Genomic DNA, 16,215 nt, shown 5'->3' with positions numbered 1-16,215 from the left:
TGTGGTGCAAAAGGTAGAATTCTTTGAACTAAAACCATGGTGCAAGGTGCAACAAATGCTTAAACCTTATGCAAATGAACAATATATATAGCTCCAATACATTGCGTCTTGTGTAATTTACTCTAAATTAAGTACGCTCCAAAAAAATTCATAAAAAACAATGCGCGGATTGACCTGACTATGAAGTTTTACAAGATTCTGTTGTAGTCTCGGGTTTCACTTATAACCTTTGGTAGCAACGACGACAGAGACCGACGGTGCAGCGAAGCCACGTGGTGCACTGCTTAAGGGACTCCTAAATTTTCCTAGGATTATATGGTAATTTTGAGCCTAATTAATGGTAAATTACAATTTTACATGCACCAGGGAGAGATAACGTGACTTCGCCCTACAGGGATAATGAAGCTGCAGCTTGCACACGGTGATCGGTTATTGTTAAAATGTAGGTCGTTTTAGAATTTTTAGATGCATAATTTTTACTATGTATTTAGACATGACTTATATTTAGGGCTGTTTGGACATAGTCAGATTTTGAGAATCCAAAAGCAGGGAGCTGACCAGCTTCCAAATTGACCCGATTCTAGTGGAGATTCCAGAAGCTAGATGTTATGATTCTCAAAATCCTAGGAGATGGAGTGGGTTAGCTTCCAGCAGCTACTGGACAGCAAAATTACCATTTTGCCCACACAATTGAGTAGAACTCCCATCCTCATCAAGGGCATAAAAGGCACCAAACATCCATAAAATCAGCTACCAGATATTATCCAAACGGGCCTTAGATGCATAGCAAAAGCAATATATTAAAAAAAAATCAAAACAACTATATTTTGGGATGGAGGGAATAACAACGGTGGGTGTGGTGGTGGGATGGACGCCAGTGGAGCAAAGTAGACCTGTTGCTGTGTATTCATAATTCATACCCAAATCCACATCCAGCTCAAATGGGAAGGCGTAGAAAATTATATACCCATTAGAAATGGGAAGGGTAGGGTATAGGAAGGGTACAATCTATCCATTAGATATACATAGTATCTAGTATAAAATTAATTATCCATTGGATATGGGTGAGAACGGGGAGGATGAGGATTGGATAATATATATTTGAATTTGAGTATGAACAAGATTGGTTTTTTCCATACCCTTCTCGGTGGCAAGCCTAGAGCAAAGACCGCGGGGTGGTGTGGTAGATTGTGCTGCGCGTTTCTAGCGTGGCTGTCTGGCTGATCAGCCGCATTAGATAGTTTCTCTTGCCATTGTTGTGGTTGTTGTGATTGCTTTGTTGCCTTGCCCCCTTTGAGGCCATTGTACTACTAATAAGTCAGTGCTTCTTTCTAGTACACAATTGGCAGCTCTCTTTCTAGTTTTTTCCCCCTTAGAAAACAGCAATTATTTGTAACAATATCTCGATGACTGTTCACGCATCCCAATCCCGTGAAAGAGCTGTTACTGATCCATTGACTGTTTACGTGCTCTTGAAGGAACACCGATCGATCAACTTTTCTGAATGTTTAAAGCAACACGCCGTTTCAGTGTCACTCCTTTTCCCCCCGAGACGCTACTCCAATTTACACCACGTGCTAGCAAGCACTGGCACCCGGATCGTTCGACGCTCCAGTCAGTCAAGACCAAAAGAAGCAAAGTTCAACGCGGACTTTCTGCTCCCAGACCCGCGAACACGTTCACACAGCCGATCGAAGACATGGGCTCATGGAGCGCACAGTTGCCACACCTGAAAGTGCCGCTCGATTTCTAGCGCTTCTGTGGCGTGGCAGGTTCGCCACAGTTGCTAACCCTACACCATACTTGCTTTCTTTTTCAAAGAAGACACTACAGGTCCTACTAGAAACCAACCGAGGCAGTAGTACCGAGCCCCAGCGACGCCACTATAGAAAAGCGTGCAGCATCCATCTGCCCGTTCAGACGTTCGATTACAGAGAGGGAATTGGAACAGAGTAAGCGGCAGGGCATGGCATGCGGCCGTCTCCCCTGCCCTGCCGCAGGCAGGCTAGACTGCAGCAGCGCACAAGTGAAATAGTGGGTGCGAGGAGCGCAGGAAAAAAGGTGACAGACAAACAGGGGGCGCAATCATGGCCAGCCCCCCCCACACAAGGCGATTCCCGCCCGCGGGAACGCAACAAGCGCAAGCGTCCGCGCGGCCCCGCTTCCTTGGACTCTCTCTCACCTGCACGCCTCCCACTTCCTTTCTCGGGCGACGTGACATTCCCTTCCCCTCCCAGATTCTCTCTCATATAGCGGTGTAGCGTAGCGTTTTCCAATCAGCCCATAACATAGCTGATAGCAGTCTTACAGGGGGGAAAAAAGCATAGCAGATAGCACGGCATCACATGATGGAAGAAAGAAGAATTACGCCCCACAGCTTGCAAGACGACCACAAGGCGACGAACTGCGCCGTGACAAAACTTTGCGGCTTATAAATACGCACATGCCCACGACCACCCCCTCATCGAACAACAAACCCCACACACACCCGGCGAAGTAGACAGACACACACGTACACACACAAACGGGAAACTCAGAGGGAGCAGCTGTTCCTGAGCTGAGCTCGGCTCTTCTCACTTCTCAGCCATCATGGGGGTGCAGAGCAGCGACGGCCAGGTGACGTTCTCCTCCTCCATCGCGCTGCTGCAGCAGCGGTTCAGGGAGCTGGAGAGGATCAGGGAGAAGCGGGAGGAGAGGCTTCTCCACGTGCTCGCTCCCCGCCCCGCTGCCACCGCCACCGCCGCCCAGAGGGAGATGCCAGTCAAGTGGTTCTTCCACCCGGAGCTGCTCTACCCGTGCAGGCCCCTGCGCGACACCGCTGTCACCGCAGCCGCCTTATTCCCGGCCGTGCCGACCACTGCCTGCGAATGCAAAAGCTTCCAGCTCCGCGGCGACCCCATTGCGGTGGAACTGTGGCCTAGTAAGACCTACAACTCCAAGCATGTCCCTGGTGAAGTCGACGTCGACACCTCGCTGCACCTCTAGACTGCTGCTGCTACTGCTACTGGAAAACAAATGCTGCAACGCCCTAAGCTGCTGTTAACCTTGCCAGTCTCATCAGTGTTGCCCTCGCTGTTTTTTTGGTAGCCTACTACTATGTTTCTCTCTTCTGTTGTAACAAGGGGTATTAGGAGGGGTGATGGTGAGCTGTAATTATTACCCGTAGTAAGATGGTCTTGGGAGTTGTTTTCTGGTCATCTTTTTGCACTAGAACTGCTTGCATCTTCCAATTCGGCACTGTTATCATCCGAATGTGAGAGTATCTCTGCAGGGCAGCCATTCTCTGTAATGTCTGGACACTCGTCGTCATCACTGTTGCAGGGATCACCAGAGTCTTTCTTCTTCCGTTTGATGATCTTCTTGGAAATCAGACGGTTCACCCCCTTGTCATCCACATCTACACACTCACTGCTTATTGGCTTGAACAGGACTTTACCCACCTTCCTTGCATTACCTTCCAGTATCTGCAAGAGAGGCCAGGTAAGTTAAAAAGCCAGTAAAAACGGCTACAGAAATGAAAATAATTGATCTATCACTCTACAATATAGATAGAAAAGAGTGAGGTCCAACGCTCTGGGTTTCTAGGGCTGCAACATTTCATGTGAACTGTAAAAAAAGCTTCTGGAAAATGGGAGTTGCATCACTAATTAAGGTATTGTGCAAGGCCAAATTTACTGAAACAACCACCTGTATGTGTTCTCAATTTAGCAGTGATTTTTTTCATCGGTTAGTTTTTGTCTTAAATATTTTCTCCAGTTTCAAATGAAAGCCTGTACAGATACAAGAGTAGTACATCACCTAAGTGGAGAGTACACGTGTTTCAGTAACCTTCTGAGTATTTTGTAATTTTATATGCACGATCCAAGCATGCAGAACAATGTTGAATAATAGAATATAGCAGCAGGTTCTTACTTCTTGGTATGATAAATATCCTAAATCAATGTGGCCAGTCCAGGTCCTTCTGAAAATTTATTATAGACAAAATCTCCTAGGCAACACTTCTTAAGTATATATGGAAAAATGTTTCTAGTGGGAAAGTTGTTTCAACTTTTACCAAACATGTTTTAGGGCATTGCATCTAACAAGGAAACATGAAGCTTTAAGTAAATTTTTTTAAATTATGAACTCACAATATCAGCTACACTAGCAAGTTTCTAGTGGAATATTTGTAGCGGTAACAAGATAATCTCATAATGCTAGCTACATTGCGGTACTGATGACCTGGTACCACAACTCCGAGCAAACAGAGTAGACAACGGATTATGGTTATTACCTCAAGTTCATAAGCTTGAGTTTTTTCTCTATCATCTTGGCGATCAGAACCTTCCTCCTGATATTCCACATTTTCTTCTCTGTAATCCTTTTCAAGAATCACAAGCATTTTCGCACCTTCTTCTGGAATATAGCCAAAAGATGCACAGACAAAACCAGATACCGTCTCATAGTGATGGCCCTGCAAATAGATGGTTTCCAAGTGTCTCAGCATATCAATCAATCTAAAAGAAAGAACCACGAGAAAACTACAGAGACACCATATGATGACTGCCAAGGGCATATTCTACTAAAGAACATTTGAGAATATTTATATTGACCTAAATATTAACTCTACATTTTCGTCGAAAAATACATCCATAATGCTATATCTGTATTGCATTCTAGAAATACAGTGTATTTGATGACAAAAGTTGCATTTCAATGACCATCCATGTCCAGTATTATAAATACACATTTTTATGGCCAAGGGAAGGCATAGCTACTGTAGAGAAAACATAGATCTAATGTGAAACACTACCTCTGGTATTTTAATACCAAGCTCTTCAGATAGTTGATCTATTGATGTATTTGCATCAACATCAAATGTTCCATCTTCCCGCCTTACTATATAACCTGTTTTCTTCTGGATTTCCTCCTGAAAGGATAAAAGATAGAGTAGCAGAAGGAATTGAGAGACTGCCAAAGCAAATAGCAACTAGTTTGTCACATGGACAAATCCTTTATTCTGACTTTTGACTATGATGCAGAAAATAGGTGGGAAGCAGCTGATTCCGGACTAAACTTAGAGAGGTACAATATTGAATCTGATAGTTTCAATATCAAACTGATGCTAGTTAGCAGGGTTATGGCCAATTCAGAATGAATCTTTAAAAGTCCAGTTAATTCCCAGCATACCATATCTCTCAATATAGATTCAGGACACCAGATAAATAGTTCCCACTTGATTTCCTGCAAATCAGTGCTGGCCAATAACCAAACCGGTTCTGACTTCCGAACCCTGGTTATGACCCGCAATGATTCAAACTTCTAAAAAAAATGCAAGGATAAGGATACCAAGGGCACAAAAGTTGGCAAACAGTCACAGAGCTCTTTGGAAGTTGACAATACAACAGTCCTCGCTGCATGTCTCTTCTCAGGTTTTGTTCTCATTTGATTTCAGACTCTGCCTGTGCTATTTCAACATAGCTGGTCCCAAGCCCAGGTAAATGAGGAGGGGTCCCAAACACAGAAGGGGGAGGGTTGTAATAGGCTTGGTGAGCCAACATGAAAACCCAGACACTCATATGGAGATGAAAACCAAGAGAAAACCGCTAGGGTGTATAAGAAAATGGTGTGATCTTTGCCAAAGGACACTGGTATTATACAAGTTCTTTCCCCTCTTGCTGGTGGCTCATGTTGGGTTATGTCTCTAGGTACCCCAAACTCGATGGGAGTTGGGACTTTCTTTTGGAAACTTCTGCAAAATTGTAAAGACCACACCTAAAAGATGTCCAGCAGCAAAATTTGACCATGTGATTTGCCTTAGTTTTTTATTTGGTATCGCTAAGTATATTTGGTATGCTAAATTTCGGAAGTTTATTAGAGCTGATTTTTAGTAAGAATGATAATTACAAGGCATAAAGGGAACAATAAGTAAAAAGAAAGGGATATTCTTTTAAAAGTAAATGCAAAATAATAGCATGTAGATGATCGGCACTGAACATCCACTTGCACAATTTGAACAGAAAAATTCTTGAAAAATTCACCTTTGAATCATTCTCATCAAAGATTTCACCAACTATTTCTTCCACAACATCTTCTAGTGTTACAATCTGCATTGTTTTTTTGCCAGAGGTCAGAAAGCAGTTCCCGTGTAACGAGAAACATATGAAATTACATGCTGTTCTTGATCAACATTTTCAGAACACAATAGGACTTAGTTGCTGCAAGTGGTTGCATAGATATTGCTACAAGAAACTAAAAAAGGGTAATTGCTCCAAGATGTATCTCACACATGGCATGCGTAGACAAAGAAAGTTCATGAGTAGTATCTGAAATATGGAATTGCCCATTCATTTCCAAACCTTTACTAGTGAGCATGAGTCATGTGAACAGAGTAACCTAAAGAATTATCTTTACAGTTGCAAGTGCAATAAAAAGATGGTAATTACCCATCAACTACTGCCAACAAATTGTGAGACCCCAATGAATGCTTACTGTGGAGCATATAATATTAACAGGAAAAAAGCCATTAATTTATTCTTTTCAGTTTTTACAATTTTCTAGGGGGGTATATTTTCTAGGGAGCACACCAAGCAAACTAGTTAAGGTATATGTTTACTATTACATATGCCATAGATGTTGTTAGTACACAATAGCATAACTACCACACAGAGGAAGAACAGATAGAATGACTTGAAGTGGTTTAGGATACTGGAAGTGGGAAGTAGAGTATAGAATGGCATAAAAGAGCTTAAGATTAGAGAGGAGAGACAAGCCAGTTCCTTCTTTAAAGAAGAAGATATGCTATCCCTTTTGAAGGGGTTGGCTTAACTTCCTACAGTACACAGCAAGATCACCCTAAGCATCAGATCGCATGCTTGCATTGCAGACATGGCTATTACTGGAATCAAAGCCAGGAGGCGATGTCAATAAATGGCCATCAAAGTATCGCCAGGTACTGAATAGCATCCAGCAAAGATTAACTAGACTAACTATCAAAATGATTGGAAGTTACAACTTAAAAGTTAAAACTACTCACAAAACTGGTTTTATTAAACAGTGGTGAAGCTCACTGTATGTCATCAGTGGAAACAATTAATTTAAAGTATCATCAAGCAACTAGACATGTTGGATGAAATAGATAATTATAATCATTAACGAGTACTGAATTTTGTTCAGTTTGTAATAAAAATAAAAAACATAAAGGATGGGTTTCATAGGGACATACACCAATAGTCCCACCATATTCATTGAGGACCACTGCCATATGAACCTGCCTGATCCTGAACTCTCTTAATAGGTTCCAAACAGACATTGAATCTGCCAAATGAAACAGGTTATATTTTACATCCATGACATGTGTAGATGGGAGGAAACATAAGGAAGCAAGAACAATTAAATTAATAACTGTGATAGCTATAAGTCACTGGAAAAACGTTCAATTCTGCAAAATACTGAAGATGCCTGTTTTTAAGTTTATCATGAGACCTGCTTCCAAAAACTTTGCAAATAATTACCTGGAACAAAGTATGTAGGCATATGTGCGATTTCCTTAACAGTGATTTCCTTCAACTTTTCAACCTTCAAAAGCAAAATGCATCTTTTACTTTTCCTTTAGAAATACATCATGCAACTCAAATATGAGTCACTGTGATTAAGTTTCTAGATGAAATGAAAAACAAGAGGCAGACCTCTTCAACGTATTCAAGCATGTCCATTGCATATGCAATTCCGACGATATTATCTATGCGCTCCTCAAAAACAGGGACTCTGGAAATAATAAATATCAGTAGATGTCAACAAGAAGACTTGAAAATACATGTGTCAAGTCATAGCAAGCAATACCTAGAGTACTGATGAATTTCCCACAGATTTTTGAAATCAATAAGTGTTGCGACAGCATCAATTGCAACTACATCGACCAAAGGCGTCATTACTTCCCTCACATGTGTATCTTTAATTTCCAGGACATTCTCGATCATATCCTGTTAAAAGACTCAGGTGTTGATTTTAGCAGATCAAGAATAGCTATTAAAGTGTTCTGCAAAAGCAGGTAGGAATCAGCAATTCATAGTAGAATAACACAGTAGTAGGTTCTAGGCACATAAATAATGTACACAAAAAATGTGCCTTTCTTTTTTGTGTGTGTATTTGGGCTGGGGTGTATAATAGAAACTAGAGGAATTCCGCAAAACTACACATAGTTTGGGAAAAGTATCGAAAATAGCAGCTGTTTTATCTTCTTTTCCTTTTCTTCATAAACCTCGGCCCAATTAGGCTTTGTACAGTTTTACCCTTTTCTTTTACTTTCTTATTAACATATATACCACAGTAGGGGACTTCCCTTACTGTTTTTGCTAAGAAAAACCTACATAAAACTACATATTTAAGAATATATCACAGAACAAATTAAGTCTGTACTTCATGAAACTTAAGAATTAACAAGTTGTATAACAAAACTACAAACATAGTATATTTATGTATCACAAAACTACTGATTTCAGCAGCTAAAATTTTAGCTGGTGACAATTTGATCTTAGGGCGTTGTCTAGACAACAAGGCATACTAGGCTCTTGTGGCAACTTAGATACAACTTGTCGCCTAGTCACCACCCAGGTGACAAGGCATAACCAAGTCTTTAGTTTTGCTATACATTGCATACAAATATGCAGCTTTACATTGCAATTTCTTTCAGTATAGTTCTTTGATATACTCATATAAATTTGTACTTCTGTGTTGCCATGCTACGGTACCAGTTATCCCAATTCCGAAGAATAATTAAGATCAAAAGCTATGCAGAATGACTGCCTCCAATCGAATGTGAATGAACTGGAATGTTGCCTGCAAAGGCTTTAACAAGTGGGATAGCCACTGAAAGGCCCTCCAAAAATCAAAATATCTGTCCTGGATAACAGTCACTAAAGTGTGGTAATAAAATACCAAGGCACAAGATCCTATTGTGTAACAATATGGCCTTAAAGTTCATATTGAACTGACATTCACTTTCAAATTTCTGGATTTATGTGATGAAATGGTGCACATACATTAATTTAACAGTTGAAATCACGCGAAAAAATATTAGTTACTCGGTAATTTCCTGAAATATCCAGAACTCACTCTATTTAAGGAGGTATTCAGGTTTGGAAAGAATGACAAAAAATGTAAGTGAAGGGTTGCGCAGATTGCACAGGACAACAAATTATTTTCTAACCTGTTCATCTTCTGCAATTGCACCACTCAACTCTGCTCCTCGTAACATTAATTTCAGTTCATCTTCAGTAACGTATGGTTCACTGAGGAAATAAGTGATATGATGCACAAGATTCAGAACTGGTTTTTGAGAAAGATATATCCACCACAGTAACAGCTTGAAATTTCGTAAAAAAAAATTAAATATGAAACAAAACTACATCCTTATCTAACATATACATGTGTACTGAATTCAAAAATACAGCAAGCCAATTGCGCAGGGATTTTTTCAGGAATATAAAAACTAGAATATAAACGTGTATTGGATTAATATATGAACAGGTACTATATTCACTTATCAATTAAATTATATGGAAAGTAATTACTAAAATTCAATTCTAGCAAATTCACATACAATTAGATCCATCACGAACAATAAAATAAAATATGCAACTATTGGAATTGGAATTATGCCATGCTAACCTACTGTCATCTATTGCTTTAAAATGTAGAACCTGCATTATTTTGCTAATCATAGAAATTTAGAAATTATAACTAGCACTCAACAACAGTCATTCAATACAAACTAAAGTTAATCCAGCTCACATTGTAGCATTTCATTTGTATTAGAATCCTAGCATTGCACAAGTTTAATCCTATTTGTTGAAGAAAACAGGTGCAGGTTTTATTTGGGAAAAGTTCAATCAATGTGCTTCCCTAGTTACATATAACTACCACTCAGAGCAAGCCACAAGCTCTTGTAAGTCTTTGTAAGACTTCATTGAAACTACTAGGAAGAACCAAACAGAAAATGGGTTTCATGTGGTTCTTGTACCTTGAATCAATTAAGTCTTGAAAGCATATTTTATCTTAACTAATGGGGGATCTAAACTATACGCAACATGGGCTGATTGAGTTGGAAATTATTTACGAAAGAGGCAATTTATGTTTTAATTGACAAGCTGATCAAGAATGAGTAATATGTGTACCTTCTCCCTTTCAGGCCTAGAATCTTAAGCATTCCCATTGACAGAAAAGTAACAATCCGCCCAACTGGATACAGGATCAGCGAAAGCCATGCGACTGGTCTGGCATATCCCAACAAATACACAGACAGTATTCAGTACATTGTGAATAAAACATGTTTTGAAACTAAGTTAAACTTGATATCTCTCACCTTACCACAAACCTAGCAACCTCTGTGGCATTATGGACTGCAACACTTTTGGGAGTGATTTCAGTAAGAAGTAAAATGGCAACCTGAAAAAAAAAAGCAGGATCCATAGTTCGATGGATTAAGGAACACTTTGTGCAGGAGTAGAACTGTAGAAGACAAGTATGAGACAAGGGACATACAGTCATGACACCTGTTGCTGCACTGACACCTGCTTCACCAAACATTGCTGTTGCTGCCTCAGTAACAATTGCTGTTGCGCCAATGTTGACCACACTATCTAATACAAAATATGCCCGATCAGATGAAAAGTACTGAATGAGGTTAGTAAAGTAAAACTGCAGTAGTGATGCACAAATTAGAAATGGCAAGGATTACGTTGTGCCAATGAGAATGGTTGTCAGGAAGCGAGTGACATCACTTCGGAGCATTTTGAAAACACCATTCTCAGGTTCCTTTTCAGCTAGTTCACGAACCTGATGGAAGAAAAAGCAAAGTCTCAGCATGCAGTCGCTATGTGAAAAGGGTACCATCAGCAAGAAAGGTTTGAGAACGGTGTTCTAAAAACCCTACACAGGTAGTAGACAAGCATGGCGATGCCTTAATGTCTGAACTGAGGCTAACTAGCTTGTCGGATTTAGTAGCCCGGCAGTCCACCAGGGGGTTACCCAAGTGGTTGATTTGTAGGCAGGGAGGATTGCGAGACCAAGAACTCGAAGGTGATCACGAGAACACGAGGGTTTAGACAGGTTCGGGCCTCCGGAGAGTAATACCCTACGTCCTGTGTTGTGCTGGATTGTATTGCTGGTATGATATGAGGTGCCCTAAGGAGGCGCCCTTGGCCGCCTTATATAGGCTGATGACCTAGAGTTACAAGTCAGTTTGAATCTAATCTAGTCGGTTGTTACATAGAAAGCAATCTGAGTTGGATTACAACAAGTATCCCGCAATATCCTAGCTGATTTGAATCGCCCGACCTCCTTGACTTGTGCTCCAAGTATCTTCACGTCCTTGGCCCGCACGTTCTAGTCGGGCAGGCCCACTTGTCAGAACCGACCAGGATAGTATCCTGGTCGGTGGGGACCCATGGGGTACCCATATCCCTCAAGCCCCCGAGCGATGTGTAGGCGAAGCTTGAAATGTGGTCGACTAAGCTGTGATGGCGTCATAGTGACGGAGAGGTTGCGCAGTGCTCCAAAAAAAGGAAAATTCAAGCCATACGCGCAGAGCGAAGTCGAGTGCCGAGTTGATGGATGTTGGGCATCCAGTAGGTCGAAGCGAAGGACATAGAAGGTGTCGCAAAACGCACTCCATATGGAGTAGCCCCCGAGCATTGAAGCAATTAGTATAATCGGTCCAATGGTCAAAAAGGAAGAAAAAAATAATCCCAGAAGCAGGTCCTAGTGCCCGAGCACAAGGATAGGCGGAGCCACGGAGGCACGCCGACCAGAAGTAAGTGCCCAGCCCCCGAGCCACGGAGGCACGCCGTGAAAACCATAACGGAAAACCCGTGGACTCCGTCCAGCGCGTGTGCCGCAATAATGGAAAGCCCGCAAATTCCGTCCAACGCGGGCGCTGCAATAACGGAAAACCCGCAGATTCCGTCGCTAGGTTACGCCGTCGTCTTCAAAAGCCCAAGGGGCGCGGTTCCATTTTCATTTCCACTAGCCACACTCGCGTCGCCGCCGCCGCAGTCCACGGAGCACACCGCTGCCGAATCCGTGAACCCTAGGCCGCGCCGCCGTGCTTTCCAATCTGCTCGCACGCATTCCTCCGCCGCCACCCAAGGCAGCAGCCGCGCCGCCGTATGCGGATCAAGAGCCTTGCGGTTACTAGATCCAAATCGCAAGGAGTAGAAACCGAGGACATGGCCCAAGCACAGGCATCGGATCCATCCTCAGTCTGGGCGAAATCCGTGATGATGGAGGAGCGCATCCAGGCGCTCGTCGATCGGGGCCTCCTCGGGCCCAAGGTGCTGCTCCAGTGGAAGGCGACCGCCGGGCAAGAGTTCCCCAGTGAGGACAAGACAAAGACAGTGGTCTTCGCATCCTTCTTTGAGCACAGATTTGGGATCCCGACCGGTGATTTCTTCCAAGGTCTTCTCAACTACTACAAGATCGAACTGGTATATCTCAATCCCAACTCGATTTTGGATATCGCCGTCTTCATTCATCTATGCGAGGCGTACTTGGGCATCCCCCCCCCCACACACACACATTTCGATATGTGGAAATATCAGTTGAAATCTGTGTCGACCAAGGGGAAGCCACGAGTGATTGGGGGTTGTGGATTTTCGCTACGGCCGAAGAGGGTGCAGGAATACTTCGACCTCGAGTTGAAGGAATCCAACAAGGGCTGGCACAAGGAATGGTTTACAATCGCCAATCAGAAGCCCGAGCTCCCGCCGCGTACCGGATACACCCCAATTACAATGCCCGAGTGGTCAAACCAGCCGACCTCGGAGGAGATGGTGCAGGTGAAGCAGCTGCTGGAGAAGATTGTCGACATGAAAAGGCGTGGGCTCACAGCCAGGGCTATGAGCATTAGGCCTTGAGCCTTGGGGTGGTAACTTCTGAACAATTTTTGAGAAATATATAAATGCAGAGCAGCAAAGAAGAAAAGGAGTATGCAACTTGGTCACCTCTGCAAATGGAATACCAAGAGAGTTGCACCTGTAATACATTATAGAGTTGCAAGTTTTATTATTCTTATACTAGGTTTTGAACATCAAGCATCATTCAATTGAAAATTATCTCATAAAATCAAATTAAAACCCACGTGTGCTATTATGAAGAGACTGTGTCAGGCACGAAACTATAATATTTTAGTCATTTCAGTATGCTAATATTTTACGGCGAACGGTTGAAGCTTAACAAAATAAAATTCATTAAACTTGAATCTTAGGTTAAACTTCGATGAAAAAATGGCACTAAACCTAAATCTTAAATCCTGTCCCCGGACAAAAAAGCTCCACCAAAAATATATGCACATTCAACATGCGAACCTAATCCAACAAAAAAATTAACATCAATAGTTCTGTTTGGAGCTTTTGAAGAATTAAAATTTTGATGAACATGAATAGAAAGAGACACTGCACTTTCATTGATAGTAACAGGACTACAGGAGTACCAATGTTGAGATCATGTATGGAGCCACAGATATGCTAATGCTATATTAAGGGATGGAAATGTGTATTTTTATTTATTTATGAGCCAGAAATACCCAACCAGTTGCTGAGATTAGGGTGTGAGGCATATAAATCTATAAAGTTCTTGGGACTGGTATTACAATACCAGTGCCAGTAACTCCTAATTTCAAAATACCGATCCCTTTCCTTTCACAAATCCCAGCCAAATTTGCCTATATATCACTAGCACAGGATGTCGCTGAAGCCCCTGCACACACTGATCATCATATATGAAGGCCCTCACTGCAGTGCACTTATCTCTCAGTGATAACCCTCCCAAAAATAAAATAAAATGAAAACATAATATTTTCTCCATAACTGCCGGCACAACTTCCCGCAATGACATCATTCTTCAATATAAACTCACGCCCTAGATTACATCAATGCTGAAGCAGGATGAGCATGACAACTTCAACATAAAAAATCGCTAGTCATATCCCCTCTTCTTTGTTTGGTGACGTTCTGCTACCCCACCCTCAACCCATTCACCCTCACCCACCATAAATTAGTATCTGTTTCCTCAGTTCGTCCACAAATGCCCGTCAGGCATCATTGTACTACCTCCAACCCACTGCCTAGTCATGTAAGGTGATTGCATAATCATCCAAGTGTAATGAGTATAGTAGCACATACAAGGTGCACGTAAGACCCTCCCCTAGCCAATCACCTATCAGGAACTCCATCTCTAGTCTCTGCAGCATCCCCTCCTTAGCAACACCACCACCCTGACACCAACCTGCCACCTATGTCTTCAAAATCTGTCAATATCCTACCTCCGAAACCAGGGAACTAAACTGATTGCAAAACGAGCAGTATGAATCATTTCGCGTCTGCACACTAATTACAACGCCAACAACACGAATGTAAGAAAATGGGTCTCGGCAGACTTGGGGCACGCACCTTCCAAGGCCATAGCGTCGTGATAGAAGTCTCTGCCATGGAGAAGAAGGCAGAGAGGCCGAGCAGCGCGGCCAGGACCAGGCCCTGTTCCTTGATCAGCTGCAGAACCTGCAGCACCCTGGGCCACCCCCCGCGAAGCGCCACCCCTCCAAACCCCGCAGCCGCCTCCACCGCCCCCGGCGCCCCGGCCCCCGCTCCCGCCGCCGCCGCGGCCCCCACGGCCATTGCCCGACGGCACCACGCCGCGGCGAGCGCCCCGCACGCCACCGCCACCGCCACCCTCCTGACGGCCGCGGCCGCCGCTCCCCTCCAGCCATCCTCCACCCCCGGCGGGGGAGGAGCGGCCGTCACCGGCACGGGGAGCGCGGAGGTGGAGACGGGGGCCAGCGGGCGGGGCCTCGCGCAGGTGCAGCATCGGCGGAGCGGGACGGGCGGGGAGGAGGCGGGGCCGCGGAAGAAGGGCGGCTTGGTGGGGGCGCGGAGGGACTGGAACTGGAACCGCGGGAGCCTGCCGCCGCCCAGCAGCAGCGAGGTCGCGGAAGGCGCGGCGGGCATGGCGCCCCTCGACGGCGGCTGTGGCGGCGCGGGGATGGGGGGACTAGCCGACTAGGCAACGGGAGGGGCGGTGCGTGGTGGGTGGCCGTGGGCGAGGGGGGGGAGGAAGGGGGAATGATGCCTGCCACCAGCACCACCAATCCACCATGGGGATGGAGGTGGGGCGGCCGGTGCGCGCACGAGCAAGAGCGGCCACGCCAAGCCAACTGCGCGGATGGGCCCTACCAGCTGCCACCACTCGATGAATCAATGCCCGCTCTGGCCAGATATCGCCAGCGAGTCCAATTCATGACGGAGAAAAATGGAAAAGATTCCAACTTCATGACGGAGAAAAATGCAAAAGATTCCCGGTGGGGGCTGGGCTGACTGTTTGGCTGGGCTTCTCATTGTCAGCCCACAGCCCCACACTAGCTGTGGAATTCCCCTGCATATATCTGGGTCAGCTCTTCCTAAAAAGAATTCTAATGGGTCGGCTTTACCCGCTGCTTGTACATTTTTTTTACTAAGCCTGAAGATCCAGGCTCTTGCTCAAGCCTAACAATCCCTACGTAGAGTAAAATGCACCAGCAGTCTGGAAACCCCTACCATGTTACTTAGGTAAAACTAATCCATCAACCATGCTCCCACACAATAATTTTAAAAGCCATTATATTATGGAGTTATTTATAAATTAGATTCCTAACTAATAATCAAAATTGTTTACTAATGATTCTCTCGTGATTTAATATTCTAATACAATACTCATATAGATGTGTACTTATCCTTATCCAATTGTGATTGACTTTTAATTAGTAATTACTTTATATACTTTTTCATCTACATTTATATTTTTTTCACTTTCACATCGCACCTCCATATATTATGTGTAACATGAAAATTAATATTTTTCATTGCTTCCTCCCATACATGTATAAATAGTCTACGTGATGAGACACATCATGCATATATATACCTTAACATAATATATTAAAGTATTAGCAATGATGAAAATAGATAATTTAGAATTACTACGAACCTAGCTACACGGTCGAAGAAGAGCACGAATCCATGCCGGGAACAAGAAGAGCCCATCAAACTTTTGGAACAACGCATATGGTGAAATGCCCATGGATCACATGCAAGGTTTACAGCTGCTTGTGACAACAAGAAGAGGACATCATCACATCAGGCAGAGAGGCAAAAGTGTTACTTGGTACGTTCAAGGTGCAGATCGATCAAGACCTCGTAAAACAAG

General features: G+C 43.5%; 2 protein-coding genes across 2 annotated transcripts; one reads left to right on the top strand and one right to left on the bottom strand.

Annotated features, from left to right (window-relative positions):
- Window positions 1-2,346: 2,346 nt before the first annotated feature.
- On the bottom strand, window positions 2,347-15,180 carry LOC117836343 (DUF21 domain-containing protein At1g55930, chloroplastic). The gene is made up of 14 exons (XM_034715746.2): window positions 14,427-15,180; window positions 10,718-10,815; window positions 10,522-10,615; window positions 10,343-10,425; window positions 10,155-10,253; window positions 9,188-9,269; window positions 7,822-7,961; window positions 7,668-7,746; window positions 7,494-7,557; window positions 7,205-7,296; window positions 6,021-6,086; window positions 4,793-4,909; window positions 4,274-4,453; window positions 2,347-3,464 (listed from the first exon to the last, which is right to left on the bottom strand). The coding sequence occupies exons 1-14, from the start codon at window positions 14,979-14,981 to the stop codon at window positions 3,195-3,197; spliced, it is 2,019 nt and encodes a 672-aa protein (XP_034571637.1). The 5' UTR covers window positions 14,982-15,180; the 3' UTR covers window positions 2,347-3,194.
- Window positions 2,590-3,197, top strand: LOC117836345 (uncharacterized). Its single transcript, XM_034715749.2, has one exon. It carries the CDS (start codon window positions 2,590-2,592, stop codon window positions 2,983-2,985), a length of 396 nt encoding a protein of 131 aa, XP_034571640.1. The 3' UTR covers window positions 2,986-3,197.
- Window positions 15,181-16,215: the final 1,035 nt, after the last annotated feature.

Source organism: Setaria viridis, chromosome 9, assembly GCF_005286985.2.
Source record: "Setaria viridis chromosome 9, Setaria_viridis_v4.0, whole genome shotgun sequence".
Taxonomy (NCBI): Eukaryota; Viridiplantae; Streptophyta; class Magnoliopsida; order Poales; family Poaceae; genus Setaria; species Setaria viridis.
The sequence above is the reverse complement of the archived record's forward strand: the minus strand, read 5'-3'. Positions and strand labels throughout refer to the sequence as shown.